Raw genomic sequence first — 24,856 nt, 5'->3', positions numbered from 1 at the left:
CTGCCTTAGGCGGGCACCAAGGGCAGGACAACACAGACATGCCAAGCCCTAGGAGGCCGGCAGCAGAGCAGCTCACAGACGCCGTGCACCGCGGGTCCAGCTGGCACATGCCAAGGCGGGACCTAGGTCTCAGAGGAGGCCGAGGGAAGTGCACAGGAGGTGGCTGGGCCTGGAGGCGGCGGCTGCTGTGAGCAGCCCGTGGACTAAGACTCAGTGTGTGGGGCTGGGAGGGGTCGGGTGGTTCCCAGGGCAGCAACGTATGCTCTGGAAAGAGGGTCCTGAGTTTGAATTCCACCTCCACCATTATATATATTTTCACTGATTTCAGTGAGGAAGGGAGAGGGAGAACAAGATAGGAAACATCAATGATGAGAGAGAATCATTGATGGGCTGCCTCCTGCATGCCCACGCTGGGGATCGAGCCACAACCCGTGCATGTGCCCTTGACCAGAAATGAACCCGCTGGCAGACACTCTATCCACTGTGCCAAACCAGCAAGGGCATCTGCTCCACCGTTTTCTTGAGTTTCTGCCCAGCCTGCCTGGGCTCCTCCGTGGAATGTGGGGACCCTCTACAGACACAGACTCCCTAGAGGAAGTACAGGACACCCAGAAAGGCCGAGAGAAGTGGGTGGAAAGCAGGCCCAAGTGGCCAGGGAACACGGGGAGAGGCTCAAAGGGGCAAAGAGCCACAGCCAGCCGCCACCCATTTCTCAGGCGGGCGTAGCTGCTGCGCCAAGGGATCAGCCTGGCCGAGTGGCCCACCCAGTACTGGCCTGTCTTTGTGGGACCTCCGGTCTGGACAGGCCCTCGGCCTCTGCCCCTGTCCTAGCCAGCCTGTCAACATGGGCCCAAGCATCACGAGGCTCTCCAGGCTCTAGGGCCTGTCGCCCCTCTGCCCCCTCCCCTGCCTCTTCACCTCTCACCCAGGATAGGCAATCTGCTCCAGGCCTGTCTGTCACCCCCCGCGAGGCCCACTGGAGGAGAGTGTGCGAAGTCTGCACTTCCCTTCACACCTCGAGTTCTGGGAGCCTGTCCACGGACGACCTGTGCAACCTTGCCGTTTGGTGAGCAAGCCCAGTGTCGGAGCTGTGCTGGCTGCCGCCTGCAGGGCACCCGCTGGGACCAGGGGTCACACCCACTGCAGGCCCCGAGCATGGGCAGGGCCACCGCGACGCTCCCAAAGCTGGGATAGGAACTGAACTGCCAGCTGTGCCAGCTAGAACGCCAGCCGCCGGCGGACGTGGTGCAAACTGTAGGACACCTCGGGGCAACGTGAGGGGTTAGAAGGGACTCGGCCCAAGGCCCCACGGATGGGACATGTGATGACTCCAGATGCAAGAGCCCACCCCACCCCGCCCCGCACCCAGGGCCCGCCCCTTCCTTGGTAACCACGGGAGACGGGGCTCGTCCCCTCATCTCACCGGGGCCGCCTGGCAGAGGCGGGCAGAGAGGAACGCGCGGCCTGGCGCCGCCTCGGCCCCCTTCGGAGCAGCATCCAGGCGCCCGCGTCAGGCAGCGCCGGGCGCCGGCCGAGCCGCCGGGCACTCCACACCCTCCGCGCCTCCAGCCGCAGCCCGGGCGCGGGAGCGGACGCGGGACGAGGGCGGGGCCGCTGGGCGCGGGGGCGGGGCGGGGGCGGTACGGGCGGGGCGGGGCGAGGCCTGCGGGGCGGGGCGGGCAGGGGGAGGGGGCGGGGCGGGCAGGGGAGGGGGCGGGGCGGGGCGGGGCGGGCAGGGCGCGGGGGCGGGGCCTGTGGAACGGGGCGGGGCGCGGGCTCCGGGCGAGGAAGTGCCGCGCTTTAGGGAAGCGCCGCGCCTGCGCACAGCACCTCGCTGCCCGCTACGACGGCCGGCCTCGGCCCAGCGCGGGAAGCCGGGCGGTGAGCGCCCCGCGGCGCTGGCCCGTGGCCCCCTCTGCGGCCGGGCGTGCCGGCGTGTGGGCTCCGGCTCCGCACCCCGAGGGCTCCGCGGCGGGTCCACGTGGCCCGGGCCGGAGGGACGAGTCCCCCCACGCGCGGGGGAGGGGTGCACTCCGGTTCCCCTTTTCTGCAGCCCGAGCTGGGGAAGCGATTGCTCAAAGGGCCGGAAGAGCCGGGTTTCCGCGTCTCCCGCCCCTCGGCTGGTGGGAGGGCGGAGGCGGGACCCGCCGTCGGATCGGGCAGCTCCTCGGACCCGCGATCTCAGAGGAGGCGGCCCCCACCCCGATCGACAGGCCGGCGGCCGCGGCTGGAGCCGCGGGAACCTCCGCCGCCGGCGCCCCCCCTGCGCAGCCCGGAGCCCGAGCGCACCTGGCCCTCCCGCGCCCGCTCGCCTCGGGTCGCTGGTGAGTGGGCGCCACGGCGACTTCCTTGAGGTAGGGTGGGGGCCGCGGGTCCCTGCAAAAGGAGACAGGCTTTTCCAGGTCGGGCCCTCGAGGAGGGTCCCCGCCGCCGCTGGAAAGGGGGCTGGGGCGAGGGTCCCTGGGTTATTGGCCTTGGAGGAGCCAGCCTGGGGCTCCCCCACCAGCCTAATGGGGGGGGGGGGGGCGCAGCAGGGAGGAACGGTACTGAGTAGGATCCGAAGGGAATGGAGCTCGAAGGTGATGGCAAGTCTACCTAGAGCAGCACTGGCTGCCCGTCCAGCCTCCTTCACCCAGAACAGGGAGGGGGCTTCCAGGGGATGGGGAAGGGGAAGGAGCCAAACGCCCTCCAAATGCCCGGGTGAGGGGCAGGAACCCAGCCCGGAGGGAGGAGGGGCCAGGCCAGCCTGACGGAGGCAGCCCAGGGCCTCCAGCCTGGACAGCAAGAACTCGCCCCCTTCGGCCCCGGCCTGCGCCCGCCGCCCGCAGAGGCCGCTCCAGTTCAGACTGAGCCGGAGAGGGCAGCCCGCAGGTGCTAGGGGCTGGGGGACCGGACTGAGGCCCTGCCCCGCCGACGGGCGGGTGCAGAGGAGGAAGAGCACTCAGCCTGGGGAAGTACAGCAGCCTGGGGTACAGCAGGGGCCTCAGAGGCTGCCACACCCCTTCCTTTCCCTAGAACCTGACCCTGAGGGGAAGGCTGTGGCTGCTGCTTCCCCGTCTGCTTGCTGGGAACCCCTGGGACCAAGTTTGAATCCTACCCTCTACCCTGCCGTGACCTCGGGGCTGTAGGGGCTAAGGCCCCAGGGGCCCTGTGCCTTGCTCCCAGTCATGGGGCAGGGCAGGGCCTCGGTGCCAGGCCCCGGAGACAGGGTGCCCTGAGCATGTGCGTGTGCCATCGCCTGGGCACCTCACACCGGGGCCGGGGCCAGAACGGGGACTGCCAGGGCCTGTCCCTGAGCATCCACCCTCCTCCTGGCCACGGCCTAGCGCCCACAGGGGCCACGAAGGATTAAAAGCCCCTCAGCTGAGTGATGAGAAAATCCAGTGAAACCAAGTCGTGAGCCTCCCGCGGCTGAGGCCGGCAGGGTGTGGGGGGCTCAGGAAGGTTTGCGAGGCAGGTGGGCAGGGCTCCCAGGCCCTGTGGGCCCTCACCTGGACCAAGGTGAGTGCAGGCAGGGGCCGTGGAGGGGAGACATTCAAACCTGCCTCCAGGGTGCTGATTGGCTGCCCTGTGCTGTCGCTTTCGAGGCGCAGTACTTGGGGAGCCACAGTCTTCTCCCTGGAGACACATGCGGGCTGCCCTGCTCCAGCCTTCAGCCCTCCCACCCCCCCACGCACTCCCTGCCAGAAAGGCTGCGGACACTGAGGACACAGCCCTTGCCTCCCCGGGGTACCCCGCAGTTCCAGCTAGGGAGCAGGACACCCCCTCCCCTCCCGCTGAGCCCCTGCACCCCTCGCCCCACATGTGCCCGCTCTGGCAAGTTTGCCCCCGGGAGGGGAGAAGGGAGGGGCGGGGAGGCGGGGAAACCTGGGCAGTAAGTGGCCAGCTGGGGTTTGGGGCTACCAGGGGCCACGTCGCGGAGGACAGAAAGCTCATGGCTCTCCTCACCGGGAGCCCCGCTCCCGTTCCTCTCACCCGCAGGCTGCACACGCCCCTGCTGAGTCCCAGTGCGGGCATTGCTGTGGGGCCCACGGGCAGATCTGGATTCCTGGTGGGAAGCAGCCCAATCACCCCCCATACACAACCTCCCAGAAACCCAGGACGGAGGGAGCTGGGAGAGGCCTTCTGCATGTGTAACCACCCTCCCTGTGCCTGACTGACAGCCCCAGGCTCTTGGGGCCCCCGGTCCCCTTGGGAGGGGCCAGGAGCCGGAAACCAAGAAAGAGGAACCCAGGCTTCCGGCTTCCCAGGGACCGAGCAGATGGGGGTGTCCCGGAGCCTCCTGTGGAGCGCTCCACAGCCTCGTGCAGGCTGGCGAGGCCGCAGGCAGGGGAGCAGGCCCTGCTGGGGCTCCAGGAGGGAGGGGGCGGCGCCCCAGACCCTCCCGGGAACCGCGGGACCGGGTCTCGGGTTCGCTGAGCACCGTGGCCTCTCCTCAGACCCCAGGTTGTGGTGAGGGTCCCGAGCCGGCATCACGGAGCCCGAGCGACGACCTCACCCATGCCCACCGCGCATGAGGCCGAGAAGCAGGTGCACCTCCGCCACCCGGCCTCGCCCCCTCAGGGACCGGGGGGCAACGAGGAACTGAGGGACCCCGGCACCAGGGAGCGTGTCCACCCGTGACTGAGGCGCCCGTCTCCCCCAGCACACAGGGCCCGCGGAGGCAGACCAGCCTCCCTCCATGTCCAGTCATGCGGGGGCGCCGGCTGCCCCCAGCCGCAACCCCTGCTGCTTGTGCTGGTGTTGCTGTTGCAGCTGCTCCTGGTACGTGGGGGTGGGGAGGGGTGGGCTGAGCAGACCTGGGCCCAAGACCCCACTCCCTGACCCTCGTGTGGCTTCCGAGGCATCACCCGACGGCAGGACACCTGCCACCCACAGCACATAGCAAGGGCTGCCGGGTTCTGGTGGCTGGCAGCCAGTGCCCGCGTGTGCCCTTTTATTCAGCCCACGCTTTCTGCCACCATGGCAGCCTGGCCTGCAGACCCACACTGTCGGTGGAGGGGGCTGAGCAGAGACCTGGCCTGGAGACGGTGGAGACAGACCCTTGGGGCAGCCGCTGGAGTGGGCCTGGGCCTCCAAGTCATCCCGGGGCTTGGGCGGCATCTGGGGAAGCTGTTGAGTTTGTGTGCCTTTCAGAGGCCTGCCCCCCTCAGGCCTCCAGCCCTGAATTGTTGAGTGGACAGCACTGCAGGGAACCGGGAGGCGGGCGGGGGCTGACCTGTGAGCAAGTGAGACGGGAGCCTAGGCCCAGGATGGCTGGGGGGGAGAATCTGAAGAGCTAGGACTCACTGCGAGCTTGGCTTTGGAGGCCAGGGCGGGTTTGGGGTCCGGCGGGCACCGCAGCTGCGGAGTGCAGTGGACACTGGTGTGAGGTGTCCGCAGCCAGGTGCGGTCACTGGGAGCCCGGGAAGGCCCCAAGGCGAGAAGACACGGAGGTCCTGGGTCAGACGTAGCTGGAGCAGCCAGGGCCCGGGGGCGGGCGGAGGAGCAGATCCTGGGGTTGCCACTGCGGAGGCTCCTCATGTCCACGTGCTGAGTGTCCACCTTCACTCATGGGGCCTCGTGTCTGCCATCAGGAGTGAAGGGCGGCGACCAGCATGGCGGGCTTCCGGGGAGAGCAAGCTACAGCCCCTCCCCAGCTGCGAAGCCTGGTGAGTCCGGGGCAGGAGCGGCCGGGGGGGGGGGGGGGGCGGCCGGGGGGGCGGCACGGGCTTGACGCGGCGGGTGCCCCAGCAGCACTCCGAGCCCCGAGGAGGTGCAGAGCTGGGCACAGTCCTTCGACAAGCTGATGCACAGCCCCGCGGGCCGCAGCGCGTTCCGGGCCTTCCTGCGCACCGAGTACAGCGAGGAGAACATGCTCTTCTGGCTGGCCTGCGAGGAGCTCAAGGCCGAGGCCAACCAGCACGTGGTGGACGAGAAGGCGCGGCTCATCTACGAGGACTACGTGTCCATCCTCTCCCCCAAGGAGGTGAGCTTGGACTCCCGCGTCCGGGAAGGCATCAACAAGAAGATGCAGGAGCCGTCCGCGCACACGTTCGACGACGCACAGCTGCAGATTTACACGCTCATGCACCGGGACTCCTACCCCCGCTTCCTCAGCTCCCCCGCCTACCGCGCCCTGCTGCTCCAGGGGGACCCCCCGTCCTCCCACGAGGCCTAGGCCACCCCCGTGGGCAGAGACTCGGGTCACCTTCCCCATGTGGCAGGGTGTGGGCACACCAGCCCCAGGGCTAGTGCCCTGAGGTCCTGCTAACGGGCCGGGGTGCTGGCCGGCCAGGGGCTCCTGCCTGATGAGGGGCGGCCCTCCAGGGGCATCTGGGATCCACCAGGCTCAAGAGGCCTGGGCCGGAGAAGCGGCAGTGACGGGAGAGGCCTCGCACTGGCCGGTGTGGGACTCGGCCGGGCCTTCCAGCGGAGCGCTCTGCTCCCAGAATCAGACCCGGGACCTTCACACTGGGCTCCAGGCGGCAGGACCCAGTTTCTCTCCTCTGTGCCCATTCACTTTGAATCTGGAAACATGTCCTCGCTGTGTTTTATAAGGAAAAAAGTTTTCATATTTATCTCCATCCCACCTCCCCAACACAGGATATCTGTTATTGAAGATACTTTTAAAGCGAGTCTCCGCCTTCCTGTCCTCCGGGCGGGAGCGCAGCTCTGTGCTCACCCTCACTAAGGGCCCCACAGCACCTCGCCGGGACTGGCAGTGCAATGGCCCGCACTACCCAAGCCTCGGGGGGGCAGGTCCTGGAACGCCTCAAAGGTCGCCCCCAGAGACTGGCCTGCAGGGGCAGCACCCATGGGTGGACCCCAGTGCCAGACACTGTTCATTCCCGTCTCAGGAGGTGCTGGCCACTCGTCCCTGAATTTCTGGGACGCAAAGGGGTTCGATGCTGCATGTGGTCCGAGGCGCTGAGCTAGTTGGGGACCTGCCTCCCCGAGCAGAGCAGCTGAGGACTGGCCGTTGGAAGGCCGCCTGCCGGCGGAGGCTGAGGGCCCCAGGCTCGCCTTGGGCCCTGCCCGGGGAGGAGGCCGGGTCCTCTGTGTGCCCACGGCCCCCTCCACCCAGTCCCTCCAGCTCTGGTCCCCCATGGCCACACCGTGTCCCCGACTCAGTGGGAACCCAACTCACAGCCCACGCTCTGTGTAGTCCACCAGAACCAAAGCCCAGGGCAGTGTGGTGGCAAAAAGAAACTTTAATAGTTTGGAGAAAGGTGCGCTGCAGATGGGGGGCGGACGTCTGCCTTCTGGGCACAGCCAGGAAGGCACAGGCAGGGCTCCAGAGAGGCTGTGTCCACAGGAGGCGAGGAGGGGACGGCCAGCGCTGGCCGCCACTGCAGGCACATCTGCATGAGGGCTCAGCAGAACTACAAGGAATGGGGGACACAGCTGGGTGACCCTGAGGGCGGCCAGGGTCTCCCCCACCCTCACCAGCGCTCCCAGGAGGCTGGCTGAGCAGGGCAGCCACCACCCGGGCCAGAGAGGCCCCCAGAGGGAGGGCGGGCTCCCACGCACCTTCCAGCGGTTCCCACACTCATTGCAGACAACAAACGTGGTCATCGGCTCGTCGGAGCTGCGGGTCTGCACCTGCGGGAGGCGGTGGTGAGGACCCGCTCCGTGCAGCAGGTCTTCCTGGAGCCACCCAGAGGCCGCCCGTGCTGGCCTCGCGCCCGGGTCCCTGAGGCTCCCCCAGCGGCCCCGCCATGCTGCCACCGCAGCGTGGCCTCGGGGTCTGGGTGTGGCTCTGCGGCCGCCCCCAGGCCGCACAGCCCACCCCTCCCACCGGCAGCAACAGTCGGCCCCTCCAGGCAGGGCTGGGCCAGGCTCCTAACGTTAGTGTCTACAGCAAGCAGGACCCGCCCCTCAAGACACTGCTTACGGGGGAGCCCCGAACCCCCGAACGGGACCACTCCCCGGCTTGGGCCCCAGCCCTGGCACCATTCACACCGTGGGGCCCAGTGTGGGGGCCGCACACCTGCGTGTAGGTGCAGTTCTTCTTCCTGCACTTGCTGCAGGTGAACAGGTCTGTCTGGGTGCCCCCCGTGCGGGCCATCTGGTGCTCTCGGATGGCCTCCTTGGTCATGGCCTTGCGGATCTCCTTCAGCTCGTCACTGGCCATCTCCTGGGGGGGAAGGTGCTTAGCTGTGCGGCCGGCTCTGCAGGCAGCGCCCCCTCCCGGGGGCCGGGGAGCACCTCCGACGTCATCACCGCGATCTGCTGGGGCGTGATGGTGCCGCACAGCACGTTGCGGCGCAGGTCCGGGTTCTTGGCGTCCTTGAGGTTGGCGATGCGGCTCCGCACACGGTTCTTGTACTTCATGTCCGTGTTCCCCACGTCCCGGAAGATGCGTGCGGGCACTTAAGGACCCGCTGTAGGCTGAGGCTGCTGACCGCCACCCACCCCACTGGGCCGGGAAGGGCCTCCCCGGGGGCCACCAGGGCAGGGGCCGGGCTGGGAAGAGGAGCCTGGCACTCTGGGTCAGCCTGCCCCCCAAGTCAGGTGGTGAGCTGAGGGGCTGCTGGCCCACCTGGACCCAGTCCTGGCTGGGTCCCAGCTTGGTCATCCGCAAGGCCATGACCAAGGAGGCCCAGGCCGCAGAGCGGCAGAATCAGTCCTCTGCAGGCTCAGGATGAGCCTACCTCATCACCCAACGCCTGGCAAAGCGCCAGCACAGTGGCCGCCAGGGGAGCTGGGCCTGGCGGGCCTGGTGCCACCACGGACCCAGCCGGAAGCCCCGCACAAAGGATATACTCCTCGATCTGGGCCGACAGGCTCTCGCAGTCCGCGCTGATGGCTGCATGGTCACCTGCAGGAAGCAGCTCTCCAGCCCCTGCTGGCTCCAGCCACCCCCTCGGCGCCCAGCACCCGGTGGCGGCAGTGGGTTGGGGACACTCACGGTCCGTCTGCAGGGCGGCCGTCAGCATCTCCCGGCACTTGTTCCGCACGGCGTCGCAGGTGACCGGCACCGGGGGGAACGTGGTCATCCTCGGGGCCGGCAGCACCCTGGGCAGCTCCAGCCTCTTGCGGCTGGAGAGAGACAGGACCCTCGGGCCACGTGAACGTGAACTCATGAGACGCCGGTCACCGGAAAAGCCAGCGTCAGAGCCAGTCTCCCCTAAACGCCTTCAGCTCCACCCTGAGAGCAGCCAGCGACCCCATGCATCTGCGGTCTGCCGCCCCCCGTCCAGAGGTAGTGAGGCCTGCTGGGTAGGGCGCCCCTGACAGGGCACTGGGGGACAGCACACCCGGGGAAGCCCAGATCACGGGGCCACAACACCCAGCGGCCTGTGCCAGACCCAGGAGAGCTGGTGGGGCCGGGCGTCGCCAAGGCCAGGTGCCCACGGCTCATGCCGTGACCCCACAGGGAGGGAGAGGCCGCAGCGAGTGCTGCAAGTTCAGGGTGTGCAGCCTGAGGACCAGACCAAGCCCGGCCTGGTCCTCGGCACAGCAGCTCTTTGCAGCCAGGCCCAGCCGCGCCCGCGCTGGGGGCTGAGACGGGTCCAGAGGAAGGGAGGGAGGCACCGACAGGCCAACCAGGCGGCCTGGCTGCTGGAGAGTCCCTCCCGGAGGCTAGAGGGGCCCCTGTTCACGTGCCCTCCGCCTGCCCAGGCGGACGCCTCCCTGGCTTACTACCTGGAGTCCTTGGCCTCGGAGCCCTCCTTGCAGGAAGGTGTGGGCAGAGGCCCGCCCCTCCTCCGGTCCCTGGCTTTGGCATCTGAAGCATCTGCAAGTGCCAGAAAGGAGGGGGTGTGGCTGGCAAAGGGCAGGGCCAGGCCAGGGGGGAGCAGATCATCACCAAGGCACAGCCTCAGGCCGCTTGCCAGCCGTCCCGCCCCCCGCCCCCCAGGCCCCAGTGCTGAACCTTCTTGCTAACAACCAACTGGGGCCCTCTCCTGCCCAGCCTCAGGAAGATGGCCCCACACCTTCCCCATACACGTCCCCCCTCTAGCAGGTGCCTGTGGGCCTTTCTGGGGTCCCCCAACTGCCTGTCCTGCTGGAGAAGACTGCCATCCACCCACAGTGATTCCTGTACAGTCTCCCTCACACACACACACACACACACACACACACACACACACACACGGGCACACACTTACACGGGCACACACAGGCACACACGGACACACAGACACACACACACGGACACACACACACACGGACACACAGGCACATGCATGCACGCACACACACACATACGCGCGCGCGCGCGCACACACACACACACACACACACACACACGGACAGTCTCCGCAGGTGAAGCATTTGGACTTGGACAAAGCTGAGGGCACTCCCCAGCGGGACCTTGGCACCAGCGAGGCCCCTCCCCTGAGCACACCCCGCTAGGCTCCGGGGATGCTGGGCTCCCTGGGACCTTCTCGTGGGATGAGGCTCCCACCCGCCACCAGGCCACGGGCCAGAGCTGGCCCAGGACTCAGGTCTGCCCTCTGCAGGCTGGGGCAGCGCAGAGGCAGGAGCGGCTCAGGGCCTCACCAGCGGCTCCACAGTCCCCAGGAGGCGGCCCCAATCACTGAGGGGCAACACCCCCTTCCCCTGGCCCCTCCCTCCTCTCCCCTCTTTTCCTCCCCCTCCCTTCACCCCTGCCTGGGTGGTTCCCTTTCTCCACTCCCCTCTCCTGGCTCCTCACAGCAGCCGCCCCGCCCCGCCCCCGGCCCTGCCCTCCCAGGTGGCTCTGCCTCGGGGACAGCGGCCACCAGGGCCCCCGCTGACTCGCACCCAGGAGCTTCTTCCAGGACTTGATGAGCGACTTGGCCAGTGCGATGACCTCCTCATCCGAGCTCTGCTTCCGCAGGGCGTTGACGGACATGCCGACCCGGGTGGACTGCAAGGCAAGCGTGTGGCTGGGCAGCCGCCATCCTCCTCACAGGCCTCGGGGGCTCCCTGCCGGGCTCTGGGAGGGGACACTCCGAGGGCTGCCTTCCTGTCCCCCGCCCGCACTTGGGAAGCTCATATGAGGGCAGGTGGGCCACCCTGTCCAGCCCATCTCAGAACAGAACAGGCAGGGACGGGCCCCTTGGGAAGGTCTGTGCTGACCAAGGACGGGCCAGGGAGCCCTGCGGGCGCAGGCGCTGGCCCGGAGCTGTCCTGAGCAGGGCACAAGGGCCTACCTGAAGCAGGTGCAGCGTGACCGGCATGGCCTTCAGCTCCCGCAGCAAGTCCACGGCTCCCTCCTGGAAAGGGGGGTGCCTCATGAGGACGCCGAGGTCCCAGTGCACAAGCCCGCCCCGGACACGAGGGGGGACAGGGCAGTGACGATGGAGGGCCCCTGGTCAGGTGCTGGGGAGGCAGGAACGGGGCCGTGCACTCACCCAGCATCCCAGGTCATGTGACTTCTCACCCAGCCTGACCACTGACCAAGCCAGGACGACGGGAAATGCCTGGGGCCACAGCCAGGTGGAGGGTGGCCCCGGGGTGCAGTGTCCTATGCAGTCCCACTCCCCAAAGTGGCCCACTCCCCTGTGAGAGGGGCTGACCCAGGACCCAGGGCACCTTCACCACACCCACCCCAGCGTCCACAATCCCCAACCCCACCCACCCTCATCAGTCTGCAGGACTCTCTCAGGCCCTGGCCAGCCACCCCCTCGCCTGGACTCTTAGACCCCTGGTCTTTCTCCGCCTCACCCCCACTCCCCAGCTGTCTTCTCAAAGCCTTCCCACAAGGCACAGCCCTCAGGCGCCTCCGGGAGCAGGAGCGAGCTGCTGCCACTGCAGGGCCAGGGCTCCAGGGCGCCCTCCCTCTCTCCACAGCTGTTCACGTGACACCTTCTCAGCACCCTTCTCCCCGCTTCTCTTCCCTCCACAGATGCTTCCAATTCTCATCAGCGAGGTTTTTGTGTGTCTCCCCTGACGTACAGGGGCAGAGATGACCCCACCCGGCCACCCACGCTTGTGAGAGCCCCCGATGTTCCAGGTCATGGGAGGGCGTGGCCCACCCCCGCTCCAATCTGGGTGGCATCTCTGCTCAGGCTGCAGCCCTGGGTGATCTCCTCCAAGGGGACAATGTTGCCAGAGCCAAGGGCACAGCGCCACTCACTGCTCATCTTCCCCTGACGGAACCTCAGGCTCCAGAATGCCAGCTTTCTGGGGCTCCAGACCAGAGAGACAAGCTCACTCCTGACATCCCAAGCGGGGCCCCAACTCCCACAAGCGCTTTGTGGGCACTGGAACCCCCAAGAGCCTCTGCCAGCTCTCAGCCCCACTGCACAGCACCCAGCCCCCCACCTCACAGGCTGCGTTCTCCAGCCTCGCGGCTTCCCTCACTGCCCCCTGGGGCTTGGGGTGAGCATCGCTCCTCCCTGCACACCCTCCCCGTCCCGCAGGGCCCCACCCTGCCCTGCATGGGTTCCAGGACCCATACCATCCCCCGCTGGGGGTGTTTATTGGTCGTTTTGTCTCCTTCAGGGAAAGTAGCTGCATCCTCTGGTCGCCTCTGGAAAGGGACACACACCATTCCCACACTCCTGCTCGCTGCCCACCACCTCCCAGGGGTCTGCACACAGGGGGGAGGGGGTGCGGCTCCACAGGGTGAGCGAGAGAGTGGGAGCCAGCCCCTGTCCCAGCAACCAGGTCAACCAGGGACCCACACGCAGCCCTGCTCAGCCCAAACCGTCAGTGCAAGCACCGGGCCGGGATGATGCAGGGATGGGAGCCCAGGACCTCCCCTGCTGAGGTCACCACTCCGCCTGGACCCAGGCGCTGGGTGAGCGGACAGCGGGCCAGCCAGGACCCTCTCCGCCCACAAGGCTGCCGCGGAAGGCATGCAGGGTGCCGAGGCCTCCGAGCTGGTGGAACCCCATCTGCCGGGCCCCTGGCGGCAAAGGCTCCCGGCGGCAGAACAAGAGGCCAGGCGCCCGCCAGGCTCCGGACCTCGGAGGGCGCTGCCTGGAGGTTTCTACTGCCCGCCCGCTCCCGGCTGCTGCTGGCCGAGTCCTGGCTAAAGAGGGGAAAGCATTTATTAAGGAAACCTGGTTCTTGTGAGGCGGGGACAGGGAAGGTGACCATGAGGGCCCAGGCCCGCAGGCATCCAGGGATCAGAGGCCCATCTGCACGCCAGTCTCTCGCAGGCCGAGTGGGTGCGGGACAGGGATGCGGTGAGGTCGCGGACCGGAGGGGCGGGGCCGAGGGAGGGCGTCGCGGGCCCCGCGGGGTCTGGAGTTGGGGACTTGCAAGGGGCGGGTGCCAGGCCTGCGGGGTCTCAGCCTGCCGTTGGGGTCTGAGTCCGGAGCGGTGGCTGCGGACATGGTCCAGGCCTGATCGCGGCCTAACCGGGGGTGCGGGGGTGATGGGCAGGGCTGGCCCGGGGCAGGGGTCTGGGCTCGGCCACCGGCGGGGTCTCGTCCTGCCCCTCGGGTAGTCTCCCGGGCCCTGACGGGGGCTCGGCGGGCTCGGCGGGAGCTCGGCGGGGCGGGGGTCCCGGGGTCCTGGCGGCCCGCGCCCCTCACCGCGGTCTTCTTGGTCACCATCTTGTCCAGCCTCCGGGCGATGCGCGTAATCTCCTCCTCCTTGCCCATCATTGCCTCAGGGGCAGCGCCCCCAGCGCCCGCCGCGCCAGCCTCAGCCTCTCGGCCCAGACGCCAACCCCCGGCCGTCACCGCCTCCCGCACCCGCCGCCGCCGCCGACGCAGCCCTGCCGCGGGAGGGAGACCCTCTATTCAAACCCTTGGCCCCCGCGCCCGCCGCGCTGCTAACTGGGACGTGTAGTTCTCACTCCCGCCCGCCTCGCGCGCGCTCTCCCCGCTCTGGACCACAACTCCCAGGAGCCACGCGGGTGCGCACCGCTTCTTGGGAATTGTAGTCCTGACGCTGGCAGTCAAGGCAGACCTACGGAACCAAAGGACTCGCAGTCCCACGAGCCCCCGCACGGACCAGTTAGCCGGTGGAGGGCGCTGCGGTGGCGCGTGGGGCTACGACGTGAGTACCAGCTGCGGCTTGGACCCGAGACGTACCTCCATCCCCCCCGCAATCTTTCCCCCTAAATTGGCCAGGGACTCGCTGCGCGGGAGACTCTAAGGCACAGGCACCTTAGAGTCCTTCCCCTCTCGCCACCCCCTCTGAGCCCTCCTCTTCCACCACCCGCTGTGGCAGGGCAGCCGCATTCTGACTCTGGTGCCCAAGAGCCAAATCCTGCAGAAGATGCCCTGAGCGCTCAGCTCCGGATTTGGGCCTCTAAAGCTTCGTGCAGGTCGCCGCCTGGAGTGCCAAGGGAACAGTAACAGGCTACGGAGTCTGGGAGAGGCATGGGCAGGGTGGGATTAGCAAGGCACCAAAGGCTGTGTGGCCAGGGACCCCGCCTCCAGTCATCTACCCGATGCGAATCCCTGGCTGCCACTTCAGATAGTCATTGACCACTTTGTGCCTGTCTTCCCACTTGTGAAATGGGATGTTGATAGTATCTACCTCACTGGGCTGCTGTCAAAATACTGTGAGCTGATTCTCATCATGCACCGAGAACGGCACAGGAGAGAGCATGAGCAATTAGGCTGTCACCACCCTTGCTGCTGGAGCTCCAGGGGAAGGGCCAGACTGCGCTGAGTTGAAGGGATGGCCTAGCCCCGCGGAAGATTGGGGAGGAGGGGAGGGACAGGGTCAGCATCTCTACCAGATGTCTACCACCTCCTCAATGATACAGATGCTGGGTGATATGCTGTAGGGGGCACAAGTTTGGGGAGGGTAGAGGCCAGGGGACTGAGATCTATAGTATTGTGGGCCCACAGTCACTAAAATTCAAGTCAAGTAACTGTGAGGCCAGATGGAAGACGGAATGCTCAGATGACCCCAGCTGACCATGACTTAGCTATAACTGAGCTTCCCAGCAGCCAAAGTGAAAAGGAAAACATAGGTTATGAAATTCTAGGAAAAAGCATGGAATTCCTCATAGGGAGCAAAGGTTTTCCAGTGTAACAGGAGAACACAGCACCCCCAATTTACAAACCAGCACTGATCCTGCCCCTCGCTCTGAGCCCCACCCATCAGCCTGGGCCATCACTCTGAGCCCCGCCCATCTTGAGGCCAACATCTGGTAAGAGAGTGTGTGCAGCCTGTGAGGGTCCAGCAATACCAGTGACACTAGAGAGATTGGAGCCGCACCCCCAACCTCTCCACAGAACACCGCTGGCTAAACAAGGCGCTGGCAGGGACCTGTATCCAGAACCCAGCAGTAGCTCCAGAGGACCCGTCCCAGAGGTCAGGCTTCCAGGTCGGAGCCGCCTGCACACGCTGAAGTTCAGGGCTCCCAGCACAGGCCTGGAAGCCATCTGTCCCCTACTTGTCCTGCCCATTTCCTTGGGCCATCTCCCACAGGGATGTGTCCACGAGACTGCCCAGCCAGGCCCCCCACCCAACAGGAGGGGTAAGTGGATGGAGGAGTGCTCAAAGGGAACTCCCCTTCAGGCTGGCACCACTCTGAGCACCACGACAGGGGTCCAACAAAGGCTGGAGCACAGGGAGAAGTAAACCCACTGGTCAGCGGAGCAGCCGTCTGCCTCTGAGCAGGAAGGTGTGTCCTAGAGACCTCAGAACAGCTTAGGTCCCTAAGAGTAGAGTCAAAAGGAGAAGCTGAGCCCGGCCAGTGTGGCTCCATGGCTGAGTGTCAACCTATGAACCAGGAGATCAGTTTGATTCCCGGTCAGGGCACATGCCCGGATTTCGGGTTCAATCTCCAGCGGGGGGCATGCAGGAGCTCATCACTGATGTTTCCCTCTCCCTCTCCCTTCCTCTCTGAAATCAATAAAAACATTTTAAATTTTTTAAAGGGAGGGGATGAGCACAGGCCTCTCGGGGGTCTTGCCTGGGATGTCGCCTGGGCGTCAGCACAGCCCTTGGAGCAGGTTCAGCCAAGGAGCCAGCCTCACGGCCCGTCCCCACCTACTCTCCCCACGGGCCCCGGCAGCACAGAGTGCTGGGGAGAGAGCGGCCGGCCGTGCAGACACTCCGGAGAGCCAGCCTGAGGGCTCAGCCTGACCTTGCTGGGTAGGCCGCCCTGGCGAGGGATGGTCTCCAGCATCCAGTCAAGGGGCTTTGCATAAGGGATGCTGCTGAGTGTTTAGCGGCCCTGAAGACACGCTGGTGCAGCCCTGTGAGTCCCGCTCGTGCACGAATGTAAGGTCACGGAGGACAGGCACCACTCCCTGGCCCAGCCAGAGTGGGAACCCAAACTGTGTGCCCGCGGCCCTCCGTCTCCGTGAGAAGCCGGGGGTCTCCCCCTCGGGGGTTTGGGGGCCACAGAGACAGCTTGTAGGAGCAGGCGTGTCTCAATGCGTCAGAGGCCCCCTGACACTGCAGACCGAGGAGAGCCGGGCGCTGTGGCCCCCCGAGGGTGATGGCCAAGCAGCGGGGCCTCGGCAGGCGGCGTGCCCAGCAGAGGGCAGCCTGTGGGGCTGAAGCAGGCGTCTGGGGAGTCTGGCCCAAGGAAATGGGCTGGACAAGTAGGGGACAGATGGCTTCCAAGCTGGGAGTCTGGGGACCACAGCCCTTCCCGTGACGGGAGCCCTGAACTCCAGCGCGTGCAGGCGGCTCCGACCTGGAAGCCGTCACCGCGGGGCGGTGTGGCCCGGTGTAGTGAGCCAGAATCCAGGGTCCGGGTGGGGTGACCCTGCTCCAAGGCAGCATGAGCAGTGGCCTCTAGGTGGCAGGAGTGAGCCATGGACCGGACCTGCCTGTCAGCCGGGTGGCCACGGCGCTGAGGCAGCCAAGTGGGATGTGGGCCGTCCTGGAGGAGGCCTTCCCTCGTGGAGCTGAAGGTGGGTCCCACCCTGCCAGGGCTCAAGCTGAAGTATCGCTGGCCAGCCCCCAAGCTCCCAACTCCCCACCCGAGAAGTCCCTGTCCTTGGGCCCCTTATGAGTTCATGACCCCCAGAACCTTGCTCACCTCCGACCCCTGTTGGACCTTACCCGACCTTGGGAACTTCCTTCTCCAAGGAGCTTCCCCAACATTCGCCCGACGGGGCGTCAGATGCGGACTCTCCCTCCAGGGGCTCTGAGCCGGCCACAGCCTCGGGGAGTGCTCCACCGCCGCCTCCCACCTCGTTCCAGGCTGGGTTTGGAGCCAGGAATGTGTGGATGTGGGGAATTGGGGTCTCCTTGTTACAGGTCAAAGGTTAAGAGAAGTAAGGGGTGGGAGACAGCACACTTGCCTCTCAGAGTTTCCAGCCAGTCCATCAGCCAATCACCTTGGCCCAGGTCCAGACCCCTACCCCATTCTATTCTAGAAAGCCCTCCTGCATACTCCGTAGGCCCACCTTGGGGTCTCCCTCAGCTCCCACGATGTGCCAAGGGGCGTGCATGGACAGATACACATCCCCAAGCCCAGGCCTGCCCCCTCCCCCCCACCGCCGGCTGCCCTCCCCTCGGGATTGTGTCCTCTCCAGGACTTCCACCCTCCACCCCTTCCCTGAGAGACGGGGTGACCTCAGCCCTCTGTAGGAGGCCCACTCTGTCCAGGGGGCTCGGAGAGGGCCCAGAAACGGCCTTGACTGGAGTCTGGGGACACCCCAACAACACCCTAGGGTCCATTCCACACAGGCCCCACACACCTTCAGCCCAGAGGCCTGCTCCTCCCCTGTCCTCAGTCCACAGAAACATCGGAAGCTCAGGCCATTTATTTTTCTATTTGTGTCCCCTGCCCCCGCCCGCCAGAAGCCGCTGTGACCCCAGCCGGTGGCATCCGTGCTTCCCTCCTGGCGGGGCGAGCCTTGGTGGGAAGGCCGGGGCTGCTAAGCTCACGGGCCTCGGTCCTGGCCGCAGGCAGGCAGGGCTCCTGCAGCCCAGGAGCACGCCACCCCGGCCCTGCAGGCAGCCCTCCCGCAGGACCCCTCAGACCCTCTGCCCTCCTGCGGCCACCGCTCCGGCACAGGGACTCCGTGGGACTGGACCACCTACTCCTCTGAGGTCCGGAGGGCAGCGGCCGGGGCGTCGGTCCTGGGAACCAGTGCCTGCCGGCTCTGCGCTGCGGCCGCTCTGGGCCTCCGCCTCCCAGTCTGCAGAATGGGGAGAGCCACCTGCCCAGAGCAGGCTCTCTGGTTTCCAGCCAGTCCACCGGCCAATCACCTTGGCCCAGGTCCAGCTTCCCGCCCCCTCCCCCTCTACGCCAGCCCACCGCTGCAGAGGCAGCACTTGGAGGGAGGCAGGCATCCCCTGAGGCTGGTGGCTGCTCAGGCGGCTCTAACAATGCTTCCCCCACACAATTCCCAGAAACACCGCCCTCCCTGCCCTGCCAGCCCGCCAGCCCGGCGGCCACTCCGCCTCCCCTCACCCCAGCCCCTCCTCCCCTCCCCAGGCAGCAGCAAGTCAGAGCTATGGGTGAAGGAGGAGGTCAGCAAACCCTGGGCCAGGCACACAGCCTTGCCCTTCTGGAGAGAAGTGGAGGGGCCTCGTGAGGGGGATTGGGGACGAGGGGACAGGCCTGGGAGGTGGCCTTGGCCAGGCCCAGACCCCTGCCTTTGTCACCGACTCCACAGGGCGCTGTGCTGGCTGTGGAAGCTGTCAGGCGGCAGCCCTCTTCTGCTCAGAGCCCCCAGCCCCACACAGCCCCTCCTGCTCTCCCCACGGCCTGCCCGTCCCGCCCGGCATGCGCACACACCGGTCCCTCTGGGTAAGCACTCCCCTGAGATCCCTCATGACGTTCACGTTTCCTTCAAGAAGCAGCTCAAGAGTCGCTTCACGAAAGTCAGTGGCCCCCGGACACAGCCCCTCTCCTCCGAGCGGCCTTCCCTGGAGCAAGCACACTGGCCCCATGTCCGCCCCTGTTCGCAGGCTCCCTGACCGGCTCCCTCACAGGGAGCTCCCCCCGGCAGAGACTGGGTCTGATGTGTTTGCTGCCAAAGCCCCACTTCCTAGAACAGGGTCTGGAGGGACTGAGCGCCACACAAGCAGTCAGTGGTGGAGGCTGGGCCTGGCCTGAGCGAGGAGGGGGAGTCCCTAAGAGCGCAGCCCAGCCTGTCTGACAGCCCCCCGCCGCCATCACAGCCGCCGGTCACCACCTCGGGGCTCAGCTCCTTCTTTCCCTGCTTCCCAGGAGCTGAGGACTGTCGCCAGGACCTCCAGGGAAATGTGGGGCCAGGCCCGCCAGGGGCCGCTGCTCTCCCGGGGCTGGGGTACCCATGTGCGCCACCACACGCCCCCACGCAGGGCAGACCGAGAGCCACGGAGGGGAACAGGCACACCTCCTGCAGAGCAGGCAGCTCAGAGCCAGACCCAGGGCCCTGAGATCTGAGGAAAGAAGCCGCACCAGCAGCTGCTTGTGCCCAAATTGGGTGGCACAGGGTGGAGCCAGGGGCAAGAGCACCGGACGATGGCACAGACAGTGTCTGGCGCCTGCTTGGCCAGGCCGGCTCTCCGGCTCCCTCGCCTCAGCTGCAGCCTTCCTTCCTGAGCTGGTGTTTCCTGGCTCCTCCCTACTGTTGCCAAGGAAACCTAGAGCCACCCATCCCCAGCCTAGTTCCCAGGGAGCCCTGCTGAGCAGAGAGGGGGCCACACAGCATGCAGCAACACCCCAGGACACACAGCCACACGGGCCCCCAAAGGCTTACACGGCTCAACACCCCGACCCCTGTTCAGTGCAACACCCACCGACACTGCACCCCACCACGTGTGGCCTGACCCAGCCGTCCCCAACTGTCTGCCACCTCCAGCTGCTCTCACTCCAGGCCCCCCAGGCCTGTGCCCCCCGCCCAGTCCTGCTGGCCGGCAGCACTCAGCCAGATCGACACCCTGCACAACAGCCTGTGTCCCCACACACTGAGGCCCGGACAGCCCACAGCCTCTGCTCCCCAAGGCTCAGACCTCAGCCGCCCCGCGCCCACCGCCACTCGGACACCAGTCCCACACCCGCAGCTCTGCCCGGCTGCAGGCCCGTGCGCCTGGGAACCACACTGACCCCACACCAACCCGCTAGACAGCTGCACCGCACCTTGCCCCTCACCCCCACCCCCGCCTCCCAGGAGAGGCCCAGGGCGCGGGCGCCAGCACCCAGGAATGAGCAGGAGAACCCGCTGGAGCAAGGCCCGTGTCCAGGGGGCCTGCCCGGCCACGTGTGCCCGCTTGCTTCCAGGTCGCCGGTGGGCTGCAGAGGCGTGTCCCCACGCAGAGGCCAGCTGACCTCACCTCCTTCCCCGGGCGCAGCGCAAGGACCAGCAGGCGGCCGGGCCAGGCCTGCAGCCGGGTCTCGGGACAGGAGGCGGGATCTGAACTGGGAGCCGGGCTCCTAAATGGAGGTCTCAGGACCAGAGAGTCCCCGCCGCCCGGTCCTGGATCCAATGGGACCCACTCCACCCTCTGGCGCAGGAGGGTCCAGCCCACAGGCCGGTAATTGGTCCCAGCTTGCTGCTCCTGCAGCAGGGCTGCGCCCCGGGCAGTGCCTGGGAGGTCTGCCACCCCCAGAGCCCAGCCACCCCCACAAAAAACCAGAGGGGGATTATCCAGCATCCTTTGCAGGCTTCACCCAGAGGTTGGGGGGTCCAGTCCAGGCTGAGGGAGGAGCGAGCAGAGGGCAGCAGAGCAGTGTCTACATGACGCGCAGGCCAGCCACACACGTTAGAGAGAGCTTGCCCTCCACTGTACCTTGTGTCTGGGGAGTTAGGGGCCACACACAGGGCCCCCCAAGGGTGGGCAGCAGCCAACTGAGTCTCAGGCCAGCCTGGGGTGGGTCCTGGAAGCATAGGAATGCCCCCAAACTCATTATCACCCACACTTTGGACAGAGCAGGGACCACAGCTTGGTGGCCAGAGAAGTCTTGGGGACCCCCCTTGGTGGGTGCTGAGGGCAGGACTGCACTGGAGCAGGACCCCCATTCTAGGTCCTGTTCAACCTCCAACACTAGAGCCCACCTCGCCCCAAACCCAGGCTGAGTCACAGCAGACCACACACAGACCAGACTCCCACATCTGAGGTCCCCCGCCACACACAGCCAGCCACACCCACCAGCCCGGCAGAGCCCTGGGGAGTCCTCACCCCATTGTTCTCCCATCTGGACAGTTGGGCCTGAGGGGCCAGGCTGTCCACACCCTTGCCAGGCAGCTCAAAGGAGAGAGCAGTCAGACCCCCAAAGAGGAAGGGGGCACCCGGGAGCCCTCACCTTGCCCTGACCAGTCCCACCCATAGGACGTGACATCCAGACACGGGAGCTGAACAGGTGGACGAGGAGGGAGGGTCGCTGGCGGGGGCGCGGTGAGGCCTGGCGGGGGCGGGGGATGCTGGGCTGTCAGGGCAGCGGGGGGTCAGGCAGGGCCCCTTCAGGAACTGAAATCCTTTCACAAGGGGGGGGCGGGGGCACTGCAGTGGGGGGTCCCAGATGCCTCCTTCCTGAACCCCAACGACCATGTTTCAGAACAGCAGCTGCCAGGCCGAGCCAGACCTTGGAGACCCTGACCACACCCAGAGCCTCCGCCAGACAATGAGCCCTCAAACCTGCCCTTCCACCTGGAAGCTCCCCCCTCACTGTCAGAGGGGAGCCGGCCCCACTGGCAGGGGCTGTGCACCTGTCCACCAGGGCCCTCCTTCTGGCCTGCCTCCCAGGAAAGCCAGTTCCTCGGCTGCCTGAGCATCGGCTGGGCAGGTCCTGGACCAGTGGCTGGGCCTGGGACCTCAGAGCCAGGCTGGAACCCGCCCTTCGCTCCTCCTCTGGCTGTCGGATGAGACCCTACAGGCCCAAGTCAGCGAGGGCCCTCAGGGACCCCCGTGGGGTCCTGGCCTTCCCTGGGCAGCACGGCCGTGGGGGAGGTCAGAGGGCAGACTGCATATGGCCCAGAGGGGCCACCAGGGACAGCTCCCACACCTGCCAGGGCTCCTGGCACCGCGGGGGAGGGCTGCGCTAAGAGGGCTGTGCAGGAGGAAACGGGGAGCCCGCGCTGCCTGGGATCCTTGCTCCACCCTCCACAGACCCACCCTCAGCAGGACCCAGTGGGAGACGGATGGGGAAGACCTCCGGCTCAGAGCCCAGGCCCCTCCTGCCAGGGGCGAGGGGCTGGGGGGGCAGGCGGCTGGGAGAGGCCTCAGTTCTGGAAATCCTCCTAGGGCTGGTAGGAGGGCTCCCCTTTCCCCCCCTCCCTCCCCACCTGCCCAACCCTGGTCCCGCCTCACTCTCCTCTGCTGCCCTGGTGGCCTGGGTGGGCAGGTAACCAGCTGGGCTGGCCCAGGCCCCACCCCGCACCCAGCAGGCCGGGGAGGTGGCACGAGGCCCTTTGCCCAGGTGTGTCCTGTTCTGAGTGGATTTGGGAGGGGGAGGGGGACGTAAGGACCACCTTCCCGTTAACCCCCCGGCCAGGACTGCGAGGGCACGTGCGTGGAGGGCCGCGGACATGACACCCCTGTTACCCGGAGGGCGCTTCTCACCTCTGAGCTAGGCTCCCGGGAGGAGGACACGGGTAAGTGCGGCCCTTCCTCCAGGAACCTGGGCAGGCAGCCCCTCCCGTTACCCCGCGGGCGGCTCCGTGGGCGGGGCGGCAGCTCCTCTGAACGGCTGCCAGCCCCGACGGCGCCCCCAGCTGCGGCCACATCAGTGCCCTTCGCGCTGGGGTCTCTCCTCCGGAGGCCGGGCGGGACGCGCCGGGAGGGACAGGGAGCCCCGGGAGGGGGCGGCCTCGGCCCGCCCCGGCCCGCCCGCCGCCCCGCCGATTGGCCCCGGGCCGCTATATCTGGGCGCCACCCGGCGGAGCCGCGTCCCGCCGTCCGCCCAGCCCGCCGCGCCCCGCGCCCGCTCCCGCCGCCGGCCGCGCCCGCTGGGATGCAGAGGCCGCCGCCCGGCCAGGCCGCGCCGCACCGCCCGCCCGCCCGCCGCGCCTGTGCGTGGGCCCCGCCGCCCGCCGCGCCCGCCGCGCCGCCCAGCCCGCCGCGCAGCCCCGAGCCCGGCGGCTATGGCCTCGGCCCGACCGGCCGCGGCGAGCGCCTGGCGGCCGACGAGCTGCGCGTTCGACGGCCCATGAACGCCTTCATGGTGTGGGCGAAGGACGAGCGCAAGCGGCTGGCGCAGCAGAACCCGGACCTGCACAACGCGGTGCTGAGCAAGATGCTGGGTGAGTGCGGGGGCTCCCGGGGGCGGCGGGCTCCCCGGGCGGCGGGCTCCCCGGGGGCGGGCGCGGGCCCCGGAGTCCCCCCAGGCCGCGCTGACCGCCGCCCCGCAGGCAGGGCGTGGAAGGAGCTGAGCCCCGCGGAGAAGCGGCCCTTCGTGGAGGAGGCGGAGCGGCTGCGCGTGCAGCACCTGCGGGACCACCCCGACTACAAGTACCGGCCGCGCCGCCGGAAGCAGGCGCGCAGGGCGCGGCGCGCGGAGCCCGGCCTCCCGCCGCCCGGCCTCCCGCTGCCGGGCCCGCCGCCGCCCGAGCCCTTCCCCGCGGCGCCCGGCCCGGCCCGCGCCTTCCGCGAGCTGCCGCCGCTGGGAGCCGAGTTCGACGGCCTGGGGCTGCCCACGCCCGAGCGCTCGCCGCTGGACGGCCTGGAGCCCGGCGAGGCCGCCTTCTTCCCGCCGCCCGCGGCGCCCGAGGACTGCCTGCTGCGGGCCTTCCGCGCGCCCTACGCGCCCGCCGCGCCGCCCCGGGAGCCGGGCCGCTACGGGGCGCCCCCGGGGGAGGCGCTCAGGACCGCGCCCGCGCCGCCGCCCGGCCTCTACTGCGGCCTGGGCGCCCCCGGCCCGCTCTCGCCGCCGCCCGAGGCCCCGCCGGAGGGCGCCGAGCCGCTGGGGCCCGCCGCCGACCTGTGGGCGGACGTGGACCTCTCCGAGTTCGACCAGTACCTCCACTGCGGCCGGACTCGGCACGACGCCGCCGGGCTGCCCTGCCACCTGGCGCTGGCCAGGCTGGGCCCGCGCGCCATGTCCTGCCCGGAGGAGAGCAGCCTCATCGCCGCGCTGTCCGACGCCAGCAGCGCCGTGTACTACAGCGCCTGCATCTCGGGCTAGGCCGCCGCCCCCGCCCCCCTCTTTTCCTCCCCGCGCCCTCCCCTCGTGTCCCCCCCTGCAGCCGCCGGCCGCCGGGACCGGGCCTGCAAGGGTGGGTCTGGCTTGTGCAGGCTTTTCCAGGACGCCCGGTCCTAAAACCTGTGGGCTGGCCCTGCCAGGGTTAAGTTTTCCAAGCGCCTAATCTTTTCCTGCAGTGTTTTCTAGAACCAGGTTGTGTTTTTACTTTGCCTTTTTTTTTATATACATAATACACTATATTTAAGTTTTAAACTTTTACACCCTGTCTTCCAAGGGGTCTCAGTAATCAAAGCATCAATGTAGCAAGGGCTTTTCAATGGGAGGAACCACCTGTTGGTTTGCTGTAAAGGAGGAGCCGGAGCTGGTCCCCTGAGCCGGGCGAGGCCACAATAAAGCGCCGCCTCTTCGCCCTGAGCTCGCCTTGTCTGATCACTGGGGAGGATGGAGCTGGACCTGCCCTTCCCTCCAAACCTCCCTCGAGAGTCTGGCCTCAGCTTGGACCCCACTTTTTCATCCTGCCCAGGAGAGTGGGTGGGAAGCAGGAGCTGTGGGCACTCCCCATCCTCCAGCCCTCCATTTCCCTTCTGCCCTGCCCCATTTTCACTCAAGCCTCATAGGGTCAGACTACTGAGCAATCCCCTCACCCAGGTTTCCTCCAACTTGCCTCCTCCTTAAACTTCCTTCGTGCCCAGCGACTGCCCAAGATGGCCTCGTGGACGGAGGCGGTGTGTGTGTGTGTGTGTGTGTGTGTGTAACACTGTACGCAGACACGCATCCTGGGCCCCGCCTGTCATTTTCAACCCGTGTCTCCGGAGCGGGCAGAGCCACGACACACCCGTGATGCCCTAGGCCACCTGTCCGGACCAGAGCAGGGGGCAGGCCGCAGTCTCCAGCCGGCCCCTCTGAAGTCACATGGTCTCTGCCCTGAGGACGGGC

At 67.5% G+C, this 24,856-nt stretch overlaps 3 protein-coding genes and 1 long non-coding RNA gene across 16 annotated transcripts; 3 read left to right on the top strand and 1 right to left on the bottom strand.

The window, feature by feature from the left end:
• The first annotated feature begins 1,905 nt into the window (after nucleotides 1-1,905).
• On the top strand, nucleotides 1,906-7,411 carry RGS19 (regulator of G protein signaling 19). 9 transcript variants are annotated; one of them, XM_036425878.2, is made up of 5 exons: nucleotides 2,215-2,354; nucleotides 4,440-4,530; nucleotides 4,646-4,764; nucleotides 5,577-5,651; nucleotides 5,734-6,617. In XM_036425878.2, the coding sequence occupies exons 2-5, from the start codon at nucleotides 4,501-4,503 to the stop codon at nucleotides 6,158-6,160; spliced, it is 651 nt and encodes a 216-aa protein (XP_036281771.1). In that variant the 5' UTR covers nucleotides 2,215-2,354; nucleotides 4,440-4,500; the 3' UTR covers nucleotides 6,161-6,617. The 9 variants fall into 9 exon arrangements, 8 of the variants coding, with proteins under 8 accessions (XP_045433206.1, XP_036281771.1, XP_045433203.1 ...); XM_036425877.2 differs by having other exon boundaries at nucleotides 2,306-2,324; XM_045577246.1 differs by lacking the exon at nucleotides 2,215-2,354 and adding an exon at nucleotides 3,485-3,501.
• On the top strand, nucleotides 2,361-21,577 carry LOC118712301. Its single transcript, XR_004986003.2, has 3 exons — nucleotides 2,361-3,222; nucleotides 14,594-14,600; nucleotides 21,566-21,577. It is a non-coding gene; the product is annotated as an uncharacterized LOC118712301 (long non-coding RNA).
• TCEA2 (transcription elongation factor A2) lies at nucleotides 7,176-13,680 on the bottom strand. 5 transcript variants are annotated; one of them, XM_045577243.1, is made up of 10 exons: nucleotides 13,458-13,675; nucleotides 11,124-11,186; nucleotides 10,732-10,837; nucleotides 9,631-9,721; nucleotides 8,894-9,042; nucleotides 8,747-8,803; nucleotides 8,191-8,345; nucleotides 7,973-8,119; nucleotides 7,466-7,584; nucleotides 7,176-7,386 (listed from the first exon to the last, which is right to left on the bottom strand). In XM_045577243.1, the coding sequence occupies exons 1-10, from the start codon at nucleotides 13,527-13,529 to the stop codon at nucleotides 7,365-7,367; spliced, it is 981 nt and encodes a 326-aa protein (XP_045433199.1). In that variant the 5' UTR covers nucleotides 13,530-13,675; the 3' UTR covers nucleotides 7,176-7,364. The 5 variants fall into 5 exon arrangements, with proteins under 5 accessions (XP_045433199.1, XP_045433200.1, XP_045433201.1 ...); XM_045577244.1 differs by having other exon boundaries at nucleotides 8,894-9,024; nucleotides 13,458-13,669; XM_045577245.1 differs by lacking the exon at nucleotides 13,458-13,675 and adding an exon at nucleotides 12,981-13,451.
• Nucleotides 21,578-22,732: 1,155 nt separating the features above from the next.
• Nucleotides 22,733-23,954, top strand: SOX18 (SRY-box transcription factor 18). The gene is made up of 2 exons (XM_036425860.2): nucleotides 22,733-23,021; nucleotides 23,130-23,954. Exons 1-2 carry the CDS (start codon nucleotides 22,733-22,735, stop codon nucleotides 23,900-23,902), a joined length of 1,062 nt encoding a protein of 353 aa, XP_036281753.1. The 3' UTR covers nucleotides 23,903-23,954.
• The last annotated feature ends 902 nt before the right edge of the window (nucleotides 23,955-24,856 follow it).

Source organism: Pipistrellus kuhlii, unplaced genomic scaffold (genome assembly GCF_014108245.1).
Source record: "Pipistrellus kuhlii isolate mPipKuh1 unplaced genomic scaffold, mPipKuh1.p scaffold_m20_p_87, whole genome shotgun sequence".
NCBI lineage: Eukaryota > Metazoa > Chordata > Mammalia > Chiroptera > Vespertilionidae > Pipistrellus > Pipistrellus kuhlii.
Note: the sequence above shows the minus strand (reverse complement) of the source record. Positions and strands in the feature narration are given on the sequence as shown.

Bases quoted from the DNA above. Each gene is read 5' to 3' on its own strand.
- TCEA2 (XM_045577242.1), bottom strand. From the start codon at position 13,529: ATGATGGGCAAGGAGGAGGAGATTACGCGCATCGCCCGGAGGCTGGAC. The intron at 10,838-11,123 runs GTAGGCCCTTGT...CTTGCCTTGCAG, and splicing joins TCACGCTGCACCTGCTTCAG to TCCACCCGGGTCGGCATGTC. The intron at 7,387-7,465 runs GTGGCTGCCCTG...AGGGTCACCCAG, and splicing joins GGGCCTCTCTGGCCCGGGTG to CTGTGTCCCCCATTCCTTGT.
- RGS19 (XM_036425878.2), top strand. From the start codon at position 4,501: ATGCCCACCGCGCATGAGGCCGAGAAGCAG. The intron at 4,531-4,645 runs GTGCACCTCCGC...CGTCTCCCCCAG, and splicing joins CGCATGAGGCCGAGAAGCAG to CACACAGGGCCCGCGGAGGC. The intron at 4,765-5,576 runs GTACGTGGGGGT...GTCTGCCATCAG, and splicing joins TGCTGTTGCAGCTGCTCCTG to GAGTGAAGGGCGGCGACCAG.
- SOX18 (XM_036425860.2), top strand. From the start codon at position 22,733: ATGCAGAGGCCGCCGCCCGGCCAGGCCGCGCCGCACCGCCCGCCCGCC. The intron at 23,022-23,129 runs GTGAGTGCGGGG...GCCGCCCCGCAG, and splicing joins GGTGCTGAGCAAGATGCTGG to GCAGGGCGTGGAAGGAGCTG.